Source organism: Maylandia zebra, linkage group LG8 (genome assembly GCF_041146795.1).
Source record: "Maylandia zebra isolate NMK-2024a linkage group LG8, Mzebra_GT3a, whole genome shotgun sequence".
NCBI lineage: Eukaryota > Metazoa > Chordata > Actinopteri > Cichliformes > Cichlidae > Maylandia > Maylandia zebra.
In genome coordinates this window covers 8,474,733-8,495,373 of record NC_135174.1, presented here as the reverse complement: position 1 = coordinate 8,495,373, position 20,641 = coordinate 8,474,733, and the positions used below count along the sequence as shown (strand labels likewise).

At 40.5% G+C, this 20,641-nt stretch overlaps 1 protein-coding gene across 10 annotated transcripts in view; it reads right to left on the bottom strand.

The window, feature by feature from the left end:
- cacna1g (calcium channel, voltage-dependent, T type, alpha 1G subunit) overlaps positions 1 to 20,641 on the bottom strand; it is a 207,819-nt gene that overhangs the window by 102,730 nt on the left and 84,448 nt on the right. For all 10 annotated transcript variants that reach the window (XM_004557531.5, XM_023153368.3, XM_023153369.3 and 7 more), the window contains exons 9-10: positions 4,542 to 4,693; positions 2,093 to 2,278 (exon numbers count right to left, since the gene is read on the bottom strand). In XM_004557531.5, coding sequence (XP_004557588.3) covers positions 2,093 to 2,278; positions 4,542 to 4,693 — 338 coding nt within the window. The remainder of the gene's footprint in view (positions 1 to 2,092; positions 2,279 to 4,541; positions 4,694 to 20,641) is intronic.

The window sequence follows — 20,641 nt, the reverse complement described above, 5'->3', positions numbered from 1 at the left end:
TGCTGCCTGTGAAAAAAAGAAGAAAAAAGCGGAGGATAAACAGAGCTACAGTCATACAAAAGCTTAAATAAAACTATATACTGACCTGAGACAGTTGCAGAGGTGATATTACATACTGAGTCCTGCCCCTGATTGGGTAGCATTCACTTTATTACCCTATCTCTTGACCAACAATGCTAATGGAAGTGCTTTCACTGGATTCAGCACCATGGAGAGTGACACAACCCACAACAATGACACCTCATGTATTTATTTATTTTTTCAGAAGATTACTCACATGCTGACTGATTTCCTCTACTTTGGAACTTTAAGGAGTAGTTTAAGAGACATTTACAAGCATAAGACGATAGCTAGGATTAGCTTAGTTTTGCATAGCACCCCATCACTTCACAGTAGAGCAGTGCTCCACAACACTTAACACTTTTTGCCTCAGTCAGAACCTCTGATTATTATTCCTCTTCCACTTTCAGCTTTCCAGCACAGCCGTTAAAATCCTTTCATGATTTTCTTTTCTTAGCCAGGCTAGCTGGTTGCTCCTGCCTCCACTTTTTATGTTAACCGTTTGATTACCAATCATGGCATACAGAATAGATTTGGGATATCCATTATCTAGGATTATCAGTTTTCCCTGGATTATTCTCATGTTAAGAAAATGTAAATAATTCATTTAATGGTGACACATGGGGGAAGCAACGTTTGCAAAAGCAGTCATAGTTTTTGTCAACTCCCTGTTTGAAGGGAAAAAAATAAAGGAATACATGTTTCTACTACAGAGCAGAAACTATTCACAGCACTTCACTTTTTCCATATGCTATCATGTTATATTCCAAATGGATTAAATTCATTTTCCGCCTTAAAATTCTACACACAATGCCCCATAATGGCAATGTGAAAAATGTCTGCTTGGAGGAAACCAGGCACCAGTCATGATCTGCTTAATACCATCCCTGTAGCAAGGGATGTGAATGCCTATGCACATGTTATATTTTTGTTTTCATTTTTAATAAATCCGCAAGAATTTCAATCTCTTTTTATTTTGTGATTATCTGGAATTGTGTGTAGAATTTTAAGTTGAACAAAATAAATGTAATCAATTTTGGAAAAAGGCTGTAGCATGACAACATGTGGAATGAGAAACTCCAAACATATACCCATATAAAGCTCTATCTGCAGCCACACGAAGAACTGTAGTAAAGAGTAAATAGTATAGTAGCGCATATACAGTGACACAGCTAAATATGGGTAGACTGGCACAGCGAAGCAAAGGCAACACTATGAAAGGCAGAGGGGATAAAGACAAAGAAAGCTAAGCTACATGTAACAACTAAGCGGGGGTGTTATTATTATGAAGCAGCAGTGAGTCGGCACCGCAGTCTGCCTTTTATTCAGGAACAGACACTGAAGCTCAACTGGAGCTGAGGGATCAATGAACAGGCCTCCGCTGCGTCAACTTGGCAAGCCTTCACTCAAATCAAGAGCTGTTTATCTATGCATATACAAGGCCCTTGGAACTTTGTGTATTTGTGTGTGCGCACCTGTGTACTGAAACGTCTGTGTGCATGCGTGTATGTGAGGGCACAAATCTCAATAAGCTGTTGAAATGAAGCAGCAAATTCTTCGGATACACACAGAGACATGCTCCTTTAGTCGTAACACTCCCTCTTAAATAAAGGTGGGGGTCTGAAATACACAGAGAAGCATTTAGTGTCTTATTTAACAATTGAGTGGGTTTTTTTGGGCTCAGCCACAAAGTCTACCCAGCCAGAAAGATGGAATGCTGATTGAAAGAGGGAACCACTTTAGTCTTTTCCCCCGATTAAATCATCTCACTGTTCCTGTCGCTCTCAACACTACTTGCTTCTCACACAGAAGTTATCGTGTACTGATTTACCAGTTTACCTTCATTCATCGCCTTTGTTCTTTTCAGTTCCACGGTCAGTGATTGAAACACTTTTTTTCCCCTTTTGATGTTATTCTTCCATTAGAATTGAGAAATAGAGTGGTGCCTACCTCCCCTACTGTTTAAACAAGTGGAAGACTGAAACATAAATATTTTTTCAGCCTGACTCACTCACTCTCCCCCTAAGAATACCTGAAGATGAAGATGAAGAGCATGAGGAGCATGCAGAAAGTGGCCACGTTGTCCATGGTCTTCATGAGCACCACCAGCTGTCTCTGCAAGGCCGGCATGAAGCGGACCAGTTTGAGGACGCGCATCAGCCGGAAAGTCCTCAGCACCGACAAACCCCCACCCTGCTGTCCCACGATCTCCCACACGCTGTCCGGAGAAAAGACAAAAACACATTTATAATTCACGTAAGGTCCAAATTCCAGTGAACTGTCTTCACGTCAGGCGAGCAAAAACCCAATTTTTCACTTTCTCTAAACACTGCGGGTTCCCAGATGTGGTCCTGACCACACTGACACAAATTATGGTCTAGCACTGCACAATCATTTTCTACAAAGAATAACATTTTCAGTAAGTTATGAAATGGTGAAAATGTGCTGCTTTTTTAATGCTTTAAAAATGATTTTTTGTTTTAATCAGTGAATGAAAGTATTTATTCTTCTGGCCACTTTGGATCAGCAGAGAAACCTGTAAACAAACACATAAAATAACATAACACAACATAACATAACTGTAGAAAATATCTTAGCTTTATCCTCCTGAACTGATCTGAAATTTATGTGTGAAAATGTACTTAGACACAAGCTCCGTCTTCTTTTAGCTCAGGTTTGGTCTCCACCTCCAGGTGAAGGAAAGATTTGATGCACCACTATGAGATTACCAGACACTATTCTGTACCTTTGCTTAGCTCCAGTTTAGTGTTGTACATAAAATTAATTTCAATTAAATTCAGTTAATTTTATTTATACAGCACCATATCTCAACAACAGTCACCACAAGGTGCTTTATATTGTAAGGTAAAAACCCTACAAAAATACAGAGACAACCCCAACAATCAAACAAACCTGCATGAACAAGCAGTTGGTGACAGTGGAAAGGAAGAACTCCCATATTTTCCTAAGTCCTAAATATGGTATTACTGATAAATATAAAAAATCTTCACAGACAGTGCTTTAAAATGTATTCGATTTTCTACTAATGTCTTTAGTTTTTGATACATAAGAAATTGTTTTATATTTAATTTAATTTAATGCTGTGATGCACAGTTTTATATATACAAGTATTAAGTGATAATTGCGTGCTGGAGGACTAAGGTTACCCAATACAAAGTGGGTTTGTGTAAAAAAAACCCAAAAAAGCAAAGAAAAAGAAATCTGGATTAATATATCCAAAGAACTACGACTCTACATTGATAACCTGCAGCTGGACTAGACACACCGAGGCCTGATGACAACCAATCCCGTTCAATCATTTTTCAGAACCATCAAAATAGCCAGAACTACAAGCACACCAGTATTCTCTTTTTCTCTTTTTTTAAAAAAAAAAGTGTTTTCTCTCCATTTCAGCTTTTTTTAAAAATAAAATAAAATAAATGCACTTTTACGTGACTGAAAACAAACCCTTTCTGAAATAAACTTTCTGATTTCTTTCTCCCAGGGATAAAGGAATTCAGAATGAATGTTTCGATATGAAGACAGGGCTGAAATTGAGAGATTGGCAAACAATAATAAAGCCAACACAACCTCGTCTCTCCGGACTAGCAACTGGATCACATCGCTGATTACGTTCCCTTTTCCAACATGTCGAAACGAAATAAGAAACCTCCTGTTTAGTTCTTAAACTGGCGCACACACCACAGCAACCTTTTTTTCTATTCAATTCATGTAGCACCAATTCACAACAATGGAGCTTTTTTATTGACAGGTAAGTGCCTTAAAATATTTGAGAGAAAATTCTAATTCTCATTATCGCACTGCCCCCTATGGACAGCAGTTGGCGCCAGTGGGAAAGAAGAACTCCCTTTTAACAGGAAGAGACCTCTGGAAATATCAGGCTGCGGGAAGGGCAGCCATTTGTGCCCACTCAGTTGCGGAGTGGTCAGGTAAAGGAAGAAGAACTTTACCTTTCATCTAAATTTTGTCACAATGCACCCAGATGACCTTGAAACCCTCTTTTAGGACAATGTAGACAAAAGTTACCAAACACAGGTAAAGAAAACAAAAAGATAGACCCAAAGGTCAACTGGGTCTTGATCTAGGCAGAGATCTTTTGACAGAGACAAACATGAACTCTGGTCTCTAACAGGATATGATATGGCTGCAAAATTCCACCACAATGATGTCAGGGACTCTTTTTCCTTTCTTTTTTTTTGCTTCAACAAACATTATTTGAAGGCTGTGCATTTCATTCGGTCAGGTTGCGTTTTGTATTTTATTACATTTTGTTTGAAGATCTGACATCGTATGAGATCTGCACAAAAATAGAAGAATTCATGTGGGAGTTGAATTCGTTTTCACTGCACTGAGCAGGGTTTGTGTTCCCAGTGGCATCCTTTTAAATATAGAAGCCGAGTGCAGAAAAGGATACGTGTTTTATTTGAGGGCATTCCTGTTGCCAGAGAGCGAGTCCTCACCTGATGACCACAATTATGCCGTCAAAGATATTGTAGGGGTTTTTGATGTAGCCAAAGGGCCCATACACCAAAACCTTCAGCAGCATCTCCAAAGAAAACAGGCTGGTGAATACGATGTTGCTGATCTCCAAGGCGTTGGTCAGCTCCTCAGGCTGAAGAGACAGAAAGACAAACAAGGGAGTAATTAATGTGTTATTACAGAGGAAGCAGCTCAGGATAAGTTGACTGTATGACTACAGAATAAACATCTGCTGTATCACATGAGTAAAAGGCAATTGCTGAAGACTAAATGCAACTAAAATATGACAAATTGGTCACAGTTTCTGTCTCTCACACGCGCATTACACCATATATATCATAAATGCATGTATGTACAGTGTCCTTATCTTCCACTGGGACAAGCACACCGATTGGAGTGCTGACATGCAACGTCTGCTCAAAGCTCATCAGAGAAATGGACTGCCGCTCACATTTCGATCAATCAAATGGTGTGTGTGTGTGTGTAAGCATCTGAGCGCAGAGGGGAAAACAGGCAATGAGAACAAGCAGACAGACAAGGGAAAGAGCTTCCGAGCCAAAGATAAAAGGCGCGGCACATCCAAATGTGACGCTTTATGTAAATCAGACTTCTATAGCGGGTATCAGTAATTATTGGTGGGAAGAAAGGAGGCAGAACGATGTTGTGTGTCTGTGGCCTGTGCAGCAACCCAGACAGGCTTCATGAGGCCTTTCATCTCCATGCAATAAACAGTTTACACAGCTCAAAACGTGGTGTCACACACACACACACAAATCCGTAGCACGGACATGACATACAGGATAGGTGTTGAAGGCCCAAAATGGGTTTTTACGTTCTCTATCATAAGTGTATGTGTCTCAATATCCCACTGTGTGTGTGTGTGTGTGTGTGTGTGTGTGTGCGTGTGCGTGTGCGTGTGTGTGTGTGTGTGTGTGTGTGTATAAATAGAGTCATCGTCCCAGCAGAAACATAATCCCCCGGCTGAACCAGGAGGTAATGCAACGTAATGTAAACACAGTGTGTGTCATTAAGGCCCGTCCTGGTGGGCTGTCACTAATCACTACACACCATGACTGTTTAAGCAGCGATTACACAACACTAGCAAGGATACACAGAGAAAAGGAGACAGAGATTAGCATCACCAGTTGAATAACAGATCCACGTGCTGAATCGTGGCACCAGTTTGTCTAGAGCCCTTAAGCAGCAAAGTCAATCGGTTACTTCGAAATATGCTCACTGCTGGTATTGTTACACTGCTTTCATGTCAAACTATGGGAAAGACAAGAATTCACCTCCTCCAGTGTGCAGAACTTGGAGACATCTATTGGCAGACTTTGAATGGAGTCTATAATGACCTGGTTTGATCCTTGGCCACACTTGCTTCTTGTTTAGACTAGTATGGAGATGCTGTACTGAGGGCATGTGTAGGGATCGGTTTTGCCTTAGAAGATGGACCAGGTCAAATACCAGTTGGAAGTTTGGTGGTTCAATCCCCGGTTCCTCCAATCTTATGCCAGAGTAGATACAGAACCACAGATTGGTTCATCAGTGTGTGTGTGTGTGGGTGTGTGTGTGTGTGTGTTAATCCTAATAAGGCAGAAAGTCCTTAGATGTAAAAAACAAAAGTGGTCAGTTGAAAAGTGTGATATTTAGCACTTATATGTAGGTGGAACTATAGGAGGAGAACTTCTGGTCAAAATCAGAAGAAAATTCAATTCGATTACATTTTATATTGTAGCCAAAATGCAACAACAGTCAGGCTAAGAGCAGTTTATATTGTAAGTTAAAGAACCTACAATAAGAGAGTGAAAACGTCAACAATCAGTTGATGCCAATGTGAGCAAGCACCTGGTGACAGAAACCTCCCACAGAACCGGTTGGGTATAATCTGTGAATCTCTGAGCATCTGTACTGATGCATTATTAAAATGGCAGTAAAAACCAACGCAATCGTACACTCTAGTCTTCAGTCTGATTGCTACAATAGGAGCAAAAGCCAGAAAGTCACAAAAATTTTGCCCTGATATGAGACTGCAGGGAGCAAATCTGAATATTTCCCAGAGCACAGAGCGTAGATTTTAGTGCTGTTTTGTGATAAGGTTGGAGATTGTAACCAATTGAATTCCTGCTCATTACCTTTCCTTCACACACAAGTAGAACAACTTTCAGTACACTGCCAGACATGTGCATGGGTGCAAAAGATCACAGTTATGAGCGCCTGTTTAAAAACTTTTAACCAGAAAGGCCTTTTTTCAGCCTACCCTTAAGTCACTATTTTATTTGCTAAAAAAGTGCAAAAAGTACACAGTGGCAGCATGCTGAGAGAGGAATGGCTAAAAACAACTTCTTAAATCTTAAAGATGAATCGCGTTACTCACTGGGCGCATGTCTGAGTAGTGAAACAGAACAAGTCAAAAGCAACCACCATCAAGAGAAATCTTCAATAAAGGGTGTTGACAGCTTGTTTGAGTTTCAACAAGTACACACTTACAAGTTGTTGCTTGGTATTAAGTCATTTTTCCCACAAGACCCTGAATTTAACGGAGGCAAATATCAGTCCAACAACACCAAGTGCTGATGTTGCACCATAACTCAGAGCTTGAACTTTCAGACTGTGCTTGTTATAATTAGCATTTTTAAAATAAGTTGTAATTGGCTTTTGAGATTTGTAAGGAAATAATGCACATGTTTTACTAACTTCAGCTGATAATATCAACACTGACTGTTGGTAGATTAGAGTTAGAGGTAAACCTAAAGCAGTTTATATTCAACCAGTTGAGCTGTGGGTGCAAACAGACTTCCTGTTCTTAATATCAGCACTAGTGCTTTTTTTAGTTTCCCCAGAGCCCTGAAATCTATGTTTCTTGCGCTGCAACTGTTCAAGATTACTTTGTGTCATGTAGTATGTGAAGTAGTATTTTGTTGTTTGTATGTCTGACGTGCTAAATAAAAATTTGAATGACCAATTTGTCTTCCGTGTTATTCATTTTTCTGTGCTTCTCTAGGAAGTCCAAGGTTTTCTTTGTTTCCCAGCACTCAGGTGCATGGAGGAGACACCAGTAGACAAGCAAATACCTAGCAGAGCTGGACAGGGCCGTAGAAGGTCCTTAACTCATCAGCAGGATCAGTATCTGCTGCTTTGTGCAACGGGAAGGAACAGGATGAGCACTGCCAGAGCCCTTCGAAATGACACTCGAAACCACACTGATCACACTGGTGCCCGATTGGCATTTGCCATAGAATACCAGAATCTACCACTGGAGCATGTTCACCCTTTGAACGTGTGAAAGATGTGAAAGAGTCTGGAGAAGCCGTGGAGAGGGTTACGCTGCCTGTAACATTGTTCAGCATGGCTGGTTTTGGTGGTAGGTCAGTGATGGTCTGGGAGGCATATCCATGGAGGGACACACAGGCCTCTACAGGTTAGGCAATGACACCTCGACCCCCATTAGGTATCGTGATAAAATCCTGGTGCAGTGGGTCCTGGGTTCCTCCTGGTACATAGCAGTGCCCAGCCTCGTGCGGCAGAGTATGTTGGCAGTTCCTGGAGGATGACTGGCCCCTACGCTCGCTTGACCTAAATCCAGTAGAACACCTCTGGGACATTATCTTATCCAACTAATAAAGTCGTGTCAATGTTCAGTAAATTAAAGTGAGAAAGTAAGAACGTGTGCAACTTGTAAAAGTCAGCAACTGCCATAGCTATTCCAAGCAACCAGTGAGGCTTCAGTGTTTGATTTCCTGTGCTTTGCAATTTGAGAATAGGTCAACAAATTGTCATATTTAGGTTTTTGTGCATTGCACCCTTTCACTCGTTATGCATTTTAGGTTGAGCACCAGCATGTAACACAGCTGCTGTATTACACTACACGGTAGAGAACATGTACAGAGCAGAGGGCCACATTGTTAAAAAAAAAAGAATAATTTGTCGACAGTCTGCGGCGCAGCTCCTATCAGTGAACCCTGCTTCCTGAAAAACAAGCTTTCCCCCGTTTCATCTCACCTCTTTGTCTTTGTGTCTCCTGTGTCTGATTCTGTGTTCACAGACGCAGATCAATCTGTTCGTTTGATCCCGTTGCTTTATTGTGTCCATTCATTTGTACAGGGACGAGTGTGGCGGCGGCAAATCCTTCTTATTCGTGCACGCGCGCGGATAGATACACGATTACGGAAAGTTCAAGGGGGTAAACAAATGCGGGGGCACTTAGATGTTTGTGTTTTCTCTCAGATGAATGCCCTCACACACAGTTATGCAGAAGCACACACACACACACACACTCAGTGCAGTGTGCAAAGAGGCGTCTCCAAAGTTACATTAATAGCCATGTGCACGCACACATCCACAGGCCACACATAAATCCACACAGTGCAGCTCCACTCCCACACTCCTAACAATGTACGCACATATTTCTGCACAGACTCACACTTATAGCCATGCATGCAGACACACACATCCAGCTGTATAATAGATGTGGTTGATAAGCCAGAACAAGAAGTACACTTTTTATGAGGTGAGACTTGGACTGCAGACATCTGGGCCTTGAGACCGAGGTTCAGGTCATTATTTTTCCCCCACTGTTTCTGCTCTGCTATTGTTTCAGCTTGTATATTAGACATTCCTCAGACATCATGCAAGATTACTGCAGGAGAATGAGACCATAAAAGAGTTTCTCACACACAGAAGGAGCACACAAGAGACAAAGAGGGTGAAAGATACACCAACCAAACAACATATGCATACACACACGCTAGTGTCACAGAAGCCTCACAGCCATTAACTTATCAAACGGGAGAAATTTTTTAATTGACTAATGGCCAGTGAGGTGCACGTGCTACCTAGAGAGAGATTAATGCGTCCAAATGCCCGACCGTGTAAGCGAGAAAGACACTCTTGCTTTTCTAATTGCTTCCTTCGATGGCTGTTTCCTGGGTAATGAGGCTGCGGGAGCATTAGGAGGTAAAGTGTGTTAGATGAGGAATAGCGTTATCTGGTTAGCACTAATGTAATGCCACCTAATCTGATGTGATCTAATCTAAACGGGATGCTGTGCTCCGCGGCGCTCCAGACTGTCAATGATGCAGCGCCATGCCCGGTGTGTGTGCGGCGCGCGCATGTTAGTTTAATCAAGTGGTTTTCATGGGCTCGCTACAGAAGAGGGCATTTCAAGTATGAAACGGACATTGATACACTCACTACTGGGGTTAGAGGTGATTTAATAACAATGAGGAGGATACAGTATCTCCTCATCATTGTCTTGTCTGAGATGATTTAATGATTAGGAAGTCTATAGCAGCCACTTAACAATAATTCTGAAATGAAATAATGATGCGGAATTTAATTTGGTTTTTGTTGGCCATACTGATACTACGATGGCCCTGAAACGCATTGCAACTTGAGAAAATGCCAATAAATAGAAACACAAAGCAAAACAAAATGCCACAAAAGCCCCCCCCCCCGACACAACAAAGACAACATTGTTTTTGGTGCTTCGCAGCAATTTTTTCTTAAGTTGCAACCATTGGAAGTGTTCTTGCTAACTTGATTTAGGTTTACAACCCATCAGGATTTAACTCAACATCTGTTGAAGTTGGAACAATATGGGCTGTCCTTGGCGTTTGTAAAGCATTATATACAATTTTCTTCTTCTCTTTGCTGTGACACTACAGCAGGGGTGTCTAACTCTAGTTTTCGAGACCTGCTGACCTGCAGCTTTTAAATGCATCCCTACTCCAAATCAAATGATTGGATTACCTCGTCAGCATGCCATCAAGATTGGCAAAGGGCTGATAACAAGCCATTCATTTGATTCAGGTGCATCGGAACAAGGATGCATCTAAAAGCTGCAGGACAGTAGCTCTTGAGGACTGGAGCTGGACACCCCTGCACTACAGGTTTCCCTTTTTTACTGCTGTTCTGAGATAGTACATTCCAGCCATTCTAAGCTTCAGCTCCCGAAGCAGTAGTAGGCTACAGATACATGGTACAACATTGGTCCCAGCCTTATTGAGCCTATGCAATGTTGAAAATGTAAAGTGACAAACTTTTGAATTATTTAGTTATTTTTTGCTCACATTTCTTCTCAACTTGCTACTTTGGGCATCCAAACAGCAGTGCAGAAAGTAAGTAAGTAAAAGATTGCACTCACGATATGTGTGAAGAGCTGCAGCAATATAACTTTGCTGTTCCCTCTGTGCCACACATAAGGTAACAGTGTTATGGTAGGTTTTTAGTGCTATACATGAAATTGTAACTCCCTCTTTGACCTTGAGCCTGGCTAAAGCCTTGCCTTTGCAACTCTGTTGTCGTTACGAAACCCGCAATGCGCAAAAACCACAGCACTCCAGTCATTATTGTTTCATGTTGTGCCAACCGCAAACTGGCAAGTCACATTAGCATTCTTATTGATGGGGTGAATTCAAACAGAAAGAACTATTTAAAGTTTCGTCAGGAAGTTGCTAAAGTCTTTTGTGGCTTATTGTACCTTTGGTTGTGGTGCCTTCATGGATCTGTCGTGGCAACAGTGTGACCAGTCTCACTCCCAACTTTTCATTTTTGGATTCTTGGCCAGGTTCCCTTGTATTCAAGCTAGATGCACTTCTTACTCATGAGCTTCATGTTAGCAGTGTGCAGAGTTAATGTTGTGAAAAGAATATTTTAGACCAAGCTGTGATGTTTCTGAGCTGTTTTAGTGACTCAACCTGACCGAAGAGGGAAAACTAAGAACCTGCGTGCTTTAACTGGATGCAAACTTTTTCTGACAACACTGGCTTGGCCAATGTACAAATTAAAATTTAGGCTTGACAATGGGAGTAAAGCTAAGCTAACTGGCTACTTGCTGTAGCTTCATATTTACTGAACAGATATTATAGTGGTCATGCTTATTTTTCATTATCTCAAAAGATCATATTTCGTACTAATGCAATAAATCTGGGGTTCAACAAGGCTCACTTAATATAATGGTTGATTTAGTAATTGTTGTTTAGTCTCTAAATAACAATGTCACCTTGTTATTATGGCATCTGACATATTCTGTTATAATAAACAATATAAGTCAAATGAACTTTTACCCCCGGTCTTAAGAAAACGTAAGAAATTTCAGTACCAGTAAAGTTCCTTGGAGTGATAATAGTTAAGAGATGGAATTGAACTTGTTGTGTTGATAAGGTTTTAGGAAAATTATTATAAAAAACTGTGATAATTTCGATAAAGAGCACGTAGAGTCATGTGAAAAAGAAAGCTTTCACAGGACTGCCTAGGGTCCTGTGAAAAAAGAAGTAATACCTCGTAGGAATTAAGAGCCTAAATCACAGCCATGTGCTGCTAATTAAATACACTTGATTAACTAATTATCAGCAAGTGTGACCATCTCTATAAAAGCAGAAGTTTTGGCAGTTTGCTTGTGTGGAGCGTTCAGGTGTGTGTTAACACAATGCCACAATCATCCCAAGAGTGAGCAGTCCAGCAAATTCACCACTAGGTTAATCCGTGTAACACTCTGAGATGCAGTTTCTGTTTTTGGTTTTTTTGGGGGGGGGTGGGGGGACTTCACAAGTCTCAGTTAGCATGTTAAATGTTCAACTTAATGACAGTACAATTAGAAAAAGGCCGGCTTGTTTGTTTGTCTCTAAAAACAACACGGCGGCAAAGCTTACATTTGCAAAACTGCATCTGAGCAAACCACAAGACATCTGGAACAATGTCCTTTGGACAGATGAGACCAAAGTAGAGATGGTTAATCATAAAGCACAGCACCACATTTGGCCAAAATAAACACAGCATATTCAATACAATTCACTTCACTTCAATTTCTTTTCTGTAGTGCCAATTCAAAATAACAGTCAGCTCAATGTGTTTTATATTGCGAGCTGAAGACCCTGCAATAAAGAAGAAGGAATGAAGAAAGAAAATAGCAACTATCAGATGACAGTGTATGAACAAGCAGCTGGCGACAGTGGGAAGGAAGAAGTCCCTTTTAACAGGAAGAAACCTCTGGCAGAACAAGGCTCAGTGCAGGGTGGCCAACTGCCAAAAGCATAAAACCAGTTGGCCGTGAAGGGAGAAGGACTAGATAAAAGACACCCGTGGATGAGAAGAGATTAATAATAACTACCGATTAAATGCAGAGTGTTGTATAAACACATGAGAGTAAAAAGAGGTAAGTGAAGAATTAATACTCAGCTAACCTAACTAAGTGGTCACCTGATTACCTGATCCAGGCCTAACTATAAGCTTTATGAAAAAAGAAAGTATGACCTAATCTGAAAGTAGAAATGGTGTCTGTCTCCCAAATCTTCTGGTTCCATAGAAGAGGGGCCTAAGATGGGGCAACAATACTCAAGACCTTGTATGTAATATTAGGAAATACACCAATTGTGTTTGTACTGATATTACATACAATACCAACTGTCAAGTATGCTGGTGCTTGTTTTGCAGCCTCAAGAACTGGGCATCTTCCAGTCATTGAGTAGATTGTTCACTCCTGTGTATACCAAAGTGTTTTAAAGTCAAATGTAAGGCCATCTGTTCAGAAGCTGAAGCATGGCCCAAAATGGGTTATACAAATCTACAAGAAAAGAAAATAATCAAGTCATTGCAATGGCTCAGCTGGTGTGCAACCTTTAACCCGAATACAATGGTGAGCTGTAACCTTAGGAGAGCTGCGCATAAATGAATGTCTGCAAACCTCAGTGAACTAAAACAATGTTCTAAAGAATAGTGGCTGAAAATTTCTATACAGCAAAGTGAGTAGAGACAAGGATGAAACGATTACTTCAGTGTTTTGCTGCTAAATGTGGTTCCACAAGCAACTAAATCAAAAAGTGAGCTCAGTTTTTCACAGGATCTGTCATATCTTGCTTTTTGGCATGACCACAATATTTGCTTTCCACAGGTTTTGTCAAAGATTACTTAGTTTTTTTTCTTTGTTTTTTGTTTTCAAGAATCATCCATCTGTGTGTTCATTTTTTCCTCTTTTAATGAAATGTTAAATCTTTCCTGCATAAACATCTGCTCTTCAAGGCAAAATAAAGGCTGAGACCAGTGCTTAAAGCAACAATAAGATAGGGATGAATTGGCAGATCCAGCAGAAGAGCTTGAAAGAAGAACTTTCTAAATACAGGCAGCATGTTATTTGACATCTCACTGAACCAGGAAATAACCGAAGCCATCATTTGATCACTCCATTGATTCTCTCTTTTTGATTTCATAGCCTTCAGGGCTGGAAAAGCCCTCGTTTTATAAGCCAGGATTAAGGACTGTTGTTTTGCCTTCTCCGTCTTACCGTCGTACAAATTAGAAAAACACATTTCCTATGCCTGTCTTGGAGGGTGGCCAGTGTCTTCACATGCCAACTCTACATTCCTCTGCCAGGGCAGGATAAAAGCTGAATAAATATTGTCTCTGGTTTGAGCGAGAAATACAGCAAGAGGGTCTTTTCTTGGTTTGGCAGGGGCAGAAAAAAAATGCGCATGTCTGCCCAGTACAATGGGGCAATATGTAAAGAGGTGTTCATCGCACATAAACACACTGTTTATTAATTCCATCACCGGCAGTACAGAGAGGGATTTTAAAATTTGGTTAATGACATGACCTTACTTTAATGAACCTGATTCTGTTTTATTCCTGGATTAAATATCAGGCTGTTTTTATAAAAAAAAGAGAGAGCTGTCTTAAAATAGTCACGTGCCCATACAATTCTGCATCACGTACAGCAAATGTGAAGAGATTTTTTTAATTATCACTGTAATCAGTTACTAAAATCAACAAAACATGACTATTGGGGATTTCCCAAAAACAGGTAGTCTGGAACTAAAAGCAGGATGTTTTCCTAAAATTAACCACATAACTCTGATGTTGAAATCCATTAAACACAACATCAATGTCACTGATTTTAAAAAGAAGCTTACCCTCAAAACTTTAATATATGACATATATGAGCTTCTATTTTCACTGCTCCTCCTATAATACCCCCAAGTATACATGGTCCAAAAAGGGAAATGCGAGGGCTGCATTAGGGTTGTGTATTTTGCTTCTTTTCCAACACTCATGAAGGAAGAACACAAGCTCAAACACGTGCACGATGCACAATCGCTGACATGTTTCGCTGTTTCTTAGCGCTGAAAAGATCACAGAGCACCGATATACTTTTCCTCTTCAAGTGAGTAGCTTTTAAGGTCAATAAAGTCAAACTGCTGCTTATGGGAAACATGAAGCAAGTGACCCAAAAGGGACTTCAGATCACTTTGTGCTCATGTAAAAGCTGCATAGCCAAATCAATATTCATGGCGGTGCTAAAAAGCTTTCACTATAACACCAGCACCAATTTTAAAAAACACAGGAACCATGCATTTAAACCTTTTCCCTTGACACCTCTGTTTTGCCATGCCTCTTAAACTTCTACTCAAACTATTTTGGTATCAGCGCCTCTTCGTTGAGGGAGCGCAGAGGCCGACGAGGGAGCTGAAGAAAAAGGATGCAGAGGAAAGAGTGACAGGCTGTCTCTGTGGCCGTATAGATGTAAAGTGAGAAAGAGGTTGACCTTCCCAAGTAAACAGACTATGGGCTGTGTCACATAGTTGGCATGCACACAACTATTCCATCAGCTCCACCATAAATGGTAACAGTCTTAAACAGCACAGGGAGCTAAAACAGACACCCTCCCTTTACTCGTCCAACCCGCCCTCCACACATCACCCCCTCTATCCCATCACCTCTGAGTCCTAACACTCCCCTTATCCATATCCAACACTCTATTTCATTATCTTTTTATATCTCCGTCTCTGTGTCGCATACACATTTACATACACTGCTCGCGGGCACGTTCTGCTGCCCCTCTGCACACAGAGCATGTGTGCGCTGGTTCAAGTGTTTGTGTACGTTTTTCTGAGTGTGCATTTAAGAGATAGGAAACAGACAGAGGGGTTCTGTTATGTGTCACGGACAGCAAGGCTGAGGCTGTAGCTCTGCACAGGGGGCTGCAGAGTAACAGTAGGTCTGTATTTTGAAGGACGCGCATATGAATCAATTGGACCTGTGGTTTACATTTCAGGGGTTAAGTCACATCTGCACATACTGTACATATATGTGAATGTGTGTGTGTGTTCATTTGGACTCATTCAGTGTGTCAGATCCTTTTATATGTCTTGAGCTAAAGAGTAATTATTTGCAGAGCAGTATTTAAAGCTCATGGCTCATGGCCAAAAGTATTACATCTGCTATTTAATCACTATAATGGGTAAATATTCTATAGAGAGATGAAAAACAAAGTGGGCCTTAATATAATTTGAAAAGAATTATGCTGTAAATGCAAGACATGTTTCAGGCAGTTGTTTCAATCTGCCAACTAGCTGAACTAATTAAGCAACAAAAAAAATCTTTAAAAAACAATGACATATCAGCACTTTACAGAGTGTAACTTTAATGGCTAATTTCCCCCTCCATAGCAAGCATAGAGGAGCAAATGAATTTCTTTAAAAACTTTTTTGAAACTATTTAGATTTAAAGTTATGGACGTGGCTGCTTTGGCTTCCTTGACTGACAGGTGTGCTAGCATATTAGCCAATAATTGCTAACTCTGTTATATTAGCTTTAGCGTATAACTCTGTTATATTAGCTGTTAGCAGCTTTTCTAGCACTTAAATGGATTTATCTGTCAAAAACACATGCTTGCTTTGAGGTACAGCCCATCCAAGAAGTTTACCTTTTGAGTAAAATTCAAGTATTTTATTAGTCAGGCACTTTTAGACAGGCTATATGTTTATGAACGCTGGTTGCTAACCAGTCTAGCTAGCTTTAGCTTATGGGTTACAGTTGTTACATCCGTCCATTATATTGAATCTATGACCATAAACCCTCTTGTCTTAGTCTAGATATATTCTTGTAAGATTTAGAAAAAGGAAAGACTTGGGCAAAATTAGCTACATGCCCCACTTTTGGTGTTTATAAGAGCGCCAACAATCCAGCTGAATTTAGCTTGAAAAACCACATTAACTGTGCAACATGCTTACTCTAAGGATTTTTCTTCAATTGTACTATTGGGACATTGGCGTGAAAAAAAAAAATCCAAAACCAATAGAGCACAACAATGTCTTTGCAACTAGCAACAGAATATGTGGCTGAGACATTTCAAAGTTAGCGGCAGTGGCTCTGGTGAGCAGATATAAAAGGTGGGATGTGAGACAGCTACACAGTTTTCGTTTGAAAGCATTTCAAATTAACTGCAGCCCGGCCATTATGTAATGTGTTACATTGTGTTTAGTAAAGGAAGTAAATCTCATACTGAAAACAAAGTGTGACACTCAGTTAAAGAGCTTCTGTGCTCACAGTCTCTGTCTGCCTGACAGCAATATCCGCTTTTACTGACATCAGAGCCATGAGTAAGAAAAAAGTGTGTTTAGGGTCTGAACTTTTGCCTCACACAAGTTAGGTGTATATATTTTTGTAACATTGCCAAAGAAATCAACTGAAAAACACAGAAGATTAAGGATATGAAACAACAGAAGTTTTAATATGTTGCATTGGTTTCAATACCTTTCCACAAAATATGTCTTTTCAAAATTAAAGCATACCCATATTGATGCCCTGCTGTGGTATTTGTCCTGCGTATAGAATTATGGATAATAAACTAGTGAGAAAAATGGAAATTACAGTTAGTCTGGATCTTAAAGTGAAATCCGCAAATACAAACAAACACAGCTGCAAAGTGAAAGCATATTCTCTTCTATCTGCTCATACTTTGCATACTTTGTGATTGATGAGCACGTGCAGTGCATTTATTTCCAGCAGACACCCTGACGGGCTCTTTGAAACAGGTTGCGCTTCGAGTTGAATTCACTTTGCACGTGTGTTGTAGTCGTGTTTCGCATGTTTGCCTCTTCATCAATTATTCATCAGCGTGGTTGTTTCATCTTCATAAATTCTCAGCCAGAACTCTATAACCTCATTTGGAGACGAATTAGACACATAATACCAGCTATATATTATGTGTCTGTGTGTCTCATCTATTTACAGAACAGAAGGGGGTACCAGAAAACGGGTCAACGTGATCGATAAGCTGTCACACTCAACGCAGGTGAAGCACTTTCTTAAAGGTGTAGTTTTTCTTTCTTTCTTTTCCCCTCAAACACAAACTTTGACTTGCAAACAGCAGATGATACTATGGCAGTTCTATGATTTGTTTGGATTACATGCTATATCCATAATTATGACATCTACATTGTCAAAAAGCATCAGCCAAAAAAACATCAGATCTCAAGGAGAAATATATATAGTGATATAGTCTGGGCATGGTTTAAGGAACAAAAGAATGCCACATGATTGGATTAAAAATGAAATCCCTGAGCTCCTGGACGGTCTGAGGTGCAACCTGGAAGCATCGGATGGACCAAAGCATAATGTCCCAGGGTTGTTCTATTGAATGTATTTCAGGCAAACGTGGGGGAAAGTCAATGATTTCAATTGATCAGTTCCTTTGTCCTCTAGGAACAGTCTGCATACTCTCACCACACAAGGTGGAGCATTGTCATAGACCAGGAGGAACCCAGGACTCACCGCACTAGTGTAGGGTCTGGTGCAGTGGGTCTTGCCAATAGGTTAATGGCACTCAGGGTTGCCTAGCCTGTAGAGGTCTGTGTGTCCCTCCATGGATATGCTTCCCCAGACCATCACTGAAACCACCAACAAACTGGTCATGCTGGACAATGTAACAGACAGCATAACAATTTCCATGTATTCTCAAGACCAGAACCTTCTCTAACATGTGAAAAACAGGTCACCAGTGATGCTCCTGCCATTTCTGGTGTTCTCTGGCAAATGCCCATCGGGCTACACGGTACCAGGCAGCACGCAACCTATTCCTCTGAGCACAAAGGAGCAGGTACTGGTCCTGTTGGTGGGTTAAGGACCTTCTATGGCCCTGTCCAGCTTTCCTAGAGGAACTGCAGGATGCAGGTATTGCCTCGCTAGCAGCCGTGACGCTAACCTTAGCCTAGATTAACAAGGGATATTTCTCATTGTTCCTTTCGTTTCTTTGTGCAGTGTATGATGCATCCACTTTGTCTGAGCCACAACCCATATATTATTGAACACATTTGTTATTTAATCTAACCAAAAGTAAATACAGAAATTCCCACCGGGAAAGGCTATTTTAATCTCTGCTCTTGGGATTTCTGTTCATCAGCCAATTTCAGTAGATACTTTCATGTTTAGAACACGTCCGTGCGGAAGCGGTTGTAGCTAATTAAATATCCAGCTAATAAAACAGCTATTTCCTCATTGGAAAAGCTTATTCTTACCATATGGAGAGTGGAGCATTCATCCTAGATTTTTGCTCAATTTTTGCTTTCCCATTTGTTTCCCAGACTTTGAGAAGGTGAAACGCCGTCTCCAGGACACCAATATTTATCAAATCTCCAAATTTCTCTGTTTACTTTCGGTCAGACTTGGAAACAAACACTTGAAATGATTCATATAAAAATCTAGATCTTGGAAAGCTTTGAGGACATTGTGGTTTTCGCCCCTCCTGCTGAGTTTTTCTGCAAACAAGGTGAAGAATGCAAATCAACCACAATTATCCATCCTTATCCACTTATCCAACTTGGGGTCACTGGGGGAATTGAAACCTACTGCAGCTGTCATAGGGTGGGAAGCAGAATACACCCTGGACAGGTCATCAATCAATCACATGGCTAATCCACAATGACTTACACATGATTGAGAAATACGTAATACACACACACACGGCAGAATTATCCTCATTTTGAAAAAAAAAGTATAATAATAAATATACAGACAGCAAACCACAACAACAACATAAAAGAACAAATGTGTTTGAATGTCAACAGGATGTAAAAAGAAATATTACTGAGAAGCAATGATGATGTGTTAGTGGCTGAGTCAGCGTTTCAGTAATTTTACTTATTTATTTTTGTTTGTGAAGAGAAAAATAACAAGGTGAAGCAGCCACTGTGGTTGAAAAAGAAGCCAATATATAAATGTCAAAAAGTGCAGTTCCTCTAATGGCATCACTTGACTGTTTCTTAAACATGAACTGCATTAAAGATGGAGGCAGCCACTATGACTTCACCTGCTGATGGTGAAAGGCCTTTTTGGAGTCACCATCTCGAAAGCTTCTTTTGAAGTGAAACACAACAAGCAATTTAATGGGTGGATCTGAGTGTGAGACTGAGGACTGCTTACTGATTGGTTAAACAATGGTCAACGTTTTCCTATAAGCGTTCCTAAATCTTTTTTTAAACCAGTGGTCAGCCATGCTGGCCACTAAAACAACAACAAGATTAGGGCACTTGCATCGACTTCATCTGTCTGAGGAGTACAGCCCCATAAACCTCCATGAGAAAGATCCTTCCTGGTACACGGTTTATCGTCTGTAGTTCTGTTTTCTCTAAAGTTTCCCATGCATGAGCTAATCCAACTGGTATAGCTAATAATGCCCAAGCTCTATTTGATCATCCAAAGATGCTGACATCCCAATTATGAATATACAGCTCATGACAGCTCAGTGAGACAACTGCATCCCATTTCAATAGTTCAGCTTCCCAACTGCCACTAAAGCTCATGAGCTTCAAGGATAATGCAAGACAATCCATAACTCTGTTAGACACAAAGCATGTTATCTTGTAAGATAAATGCCCTACAATAATACAGAGAAAAAAACCCAACAATCAGATCACCCCCTTAAGAGCAAGCACTTGGTAACAGTGTGAAGGAAAAACTCCCTTTTAACAGAAAAAACCTTCGGCAGAACCAGGCTCAGGGAGGAGCAGCCAACTGCCGTGACCGGTTAGGAGTGAGGAGAGGAAGACTGGACAAAATACATGCTGTGAAAGAGAGCCAGAGATTAATAATAACTAATGATTAAATGCAGAGTCGTGTGTAAGCACATCGAGTGTGAAAAGAGGCGGGTGAAGAACAAACACTCATTGCATCATTGGACATCTAACCTACAGAGGGAAGATTTAAGGTCACCTCATCCAGCCCTATCTATAAGCTTTATCAAAAACAAAATTTGAAGGCTAACCTTAAAAGTAGAGAAATAGTTTCTGGGACAACCCGGTAATAATGA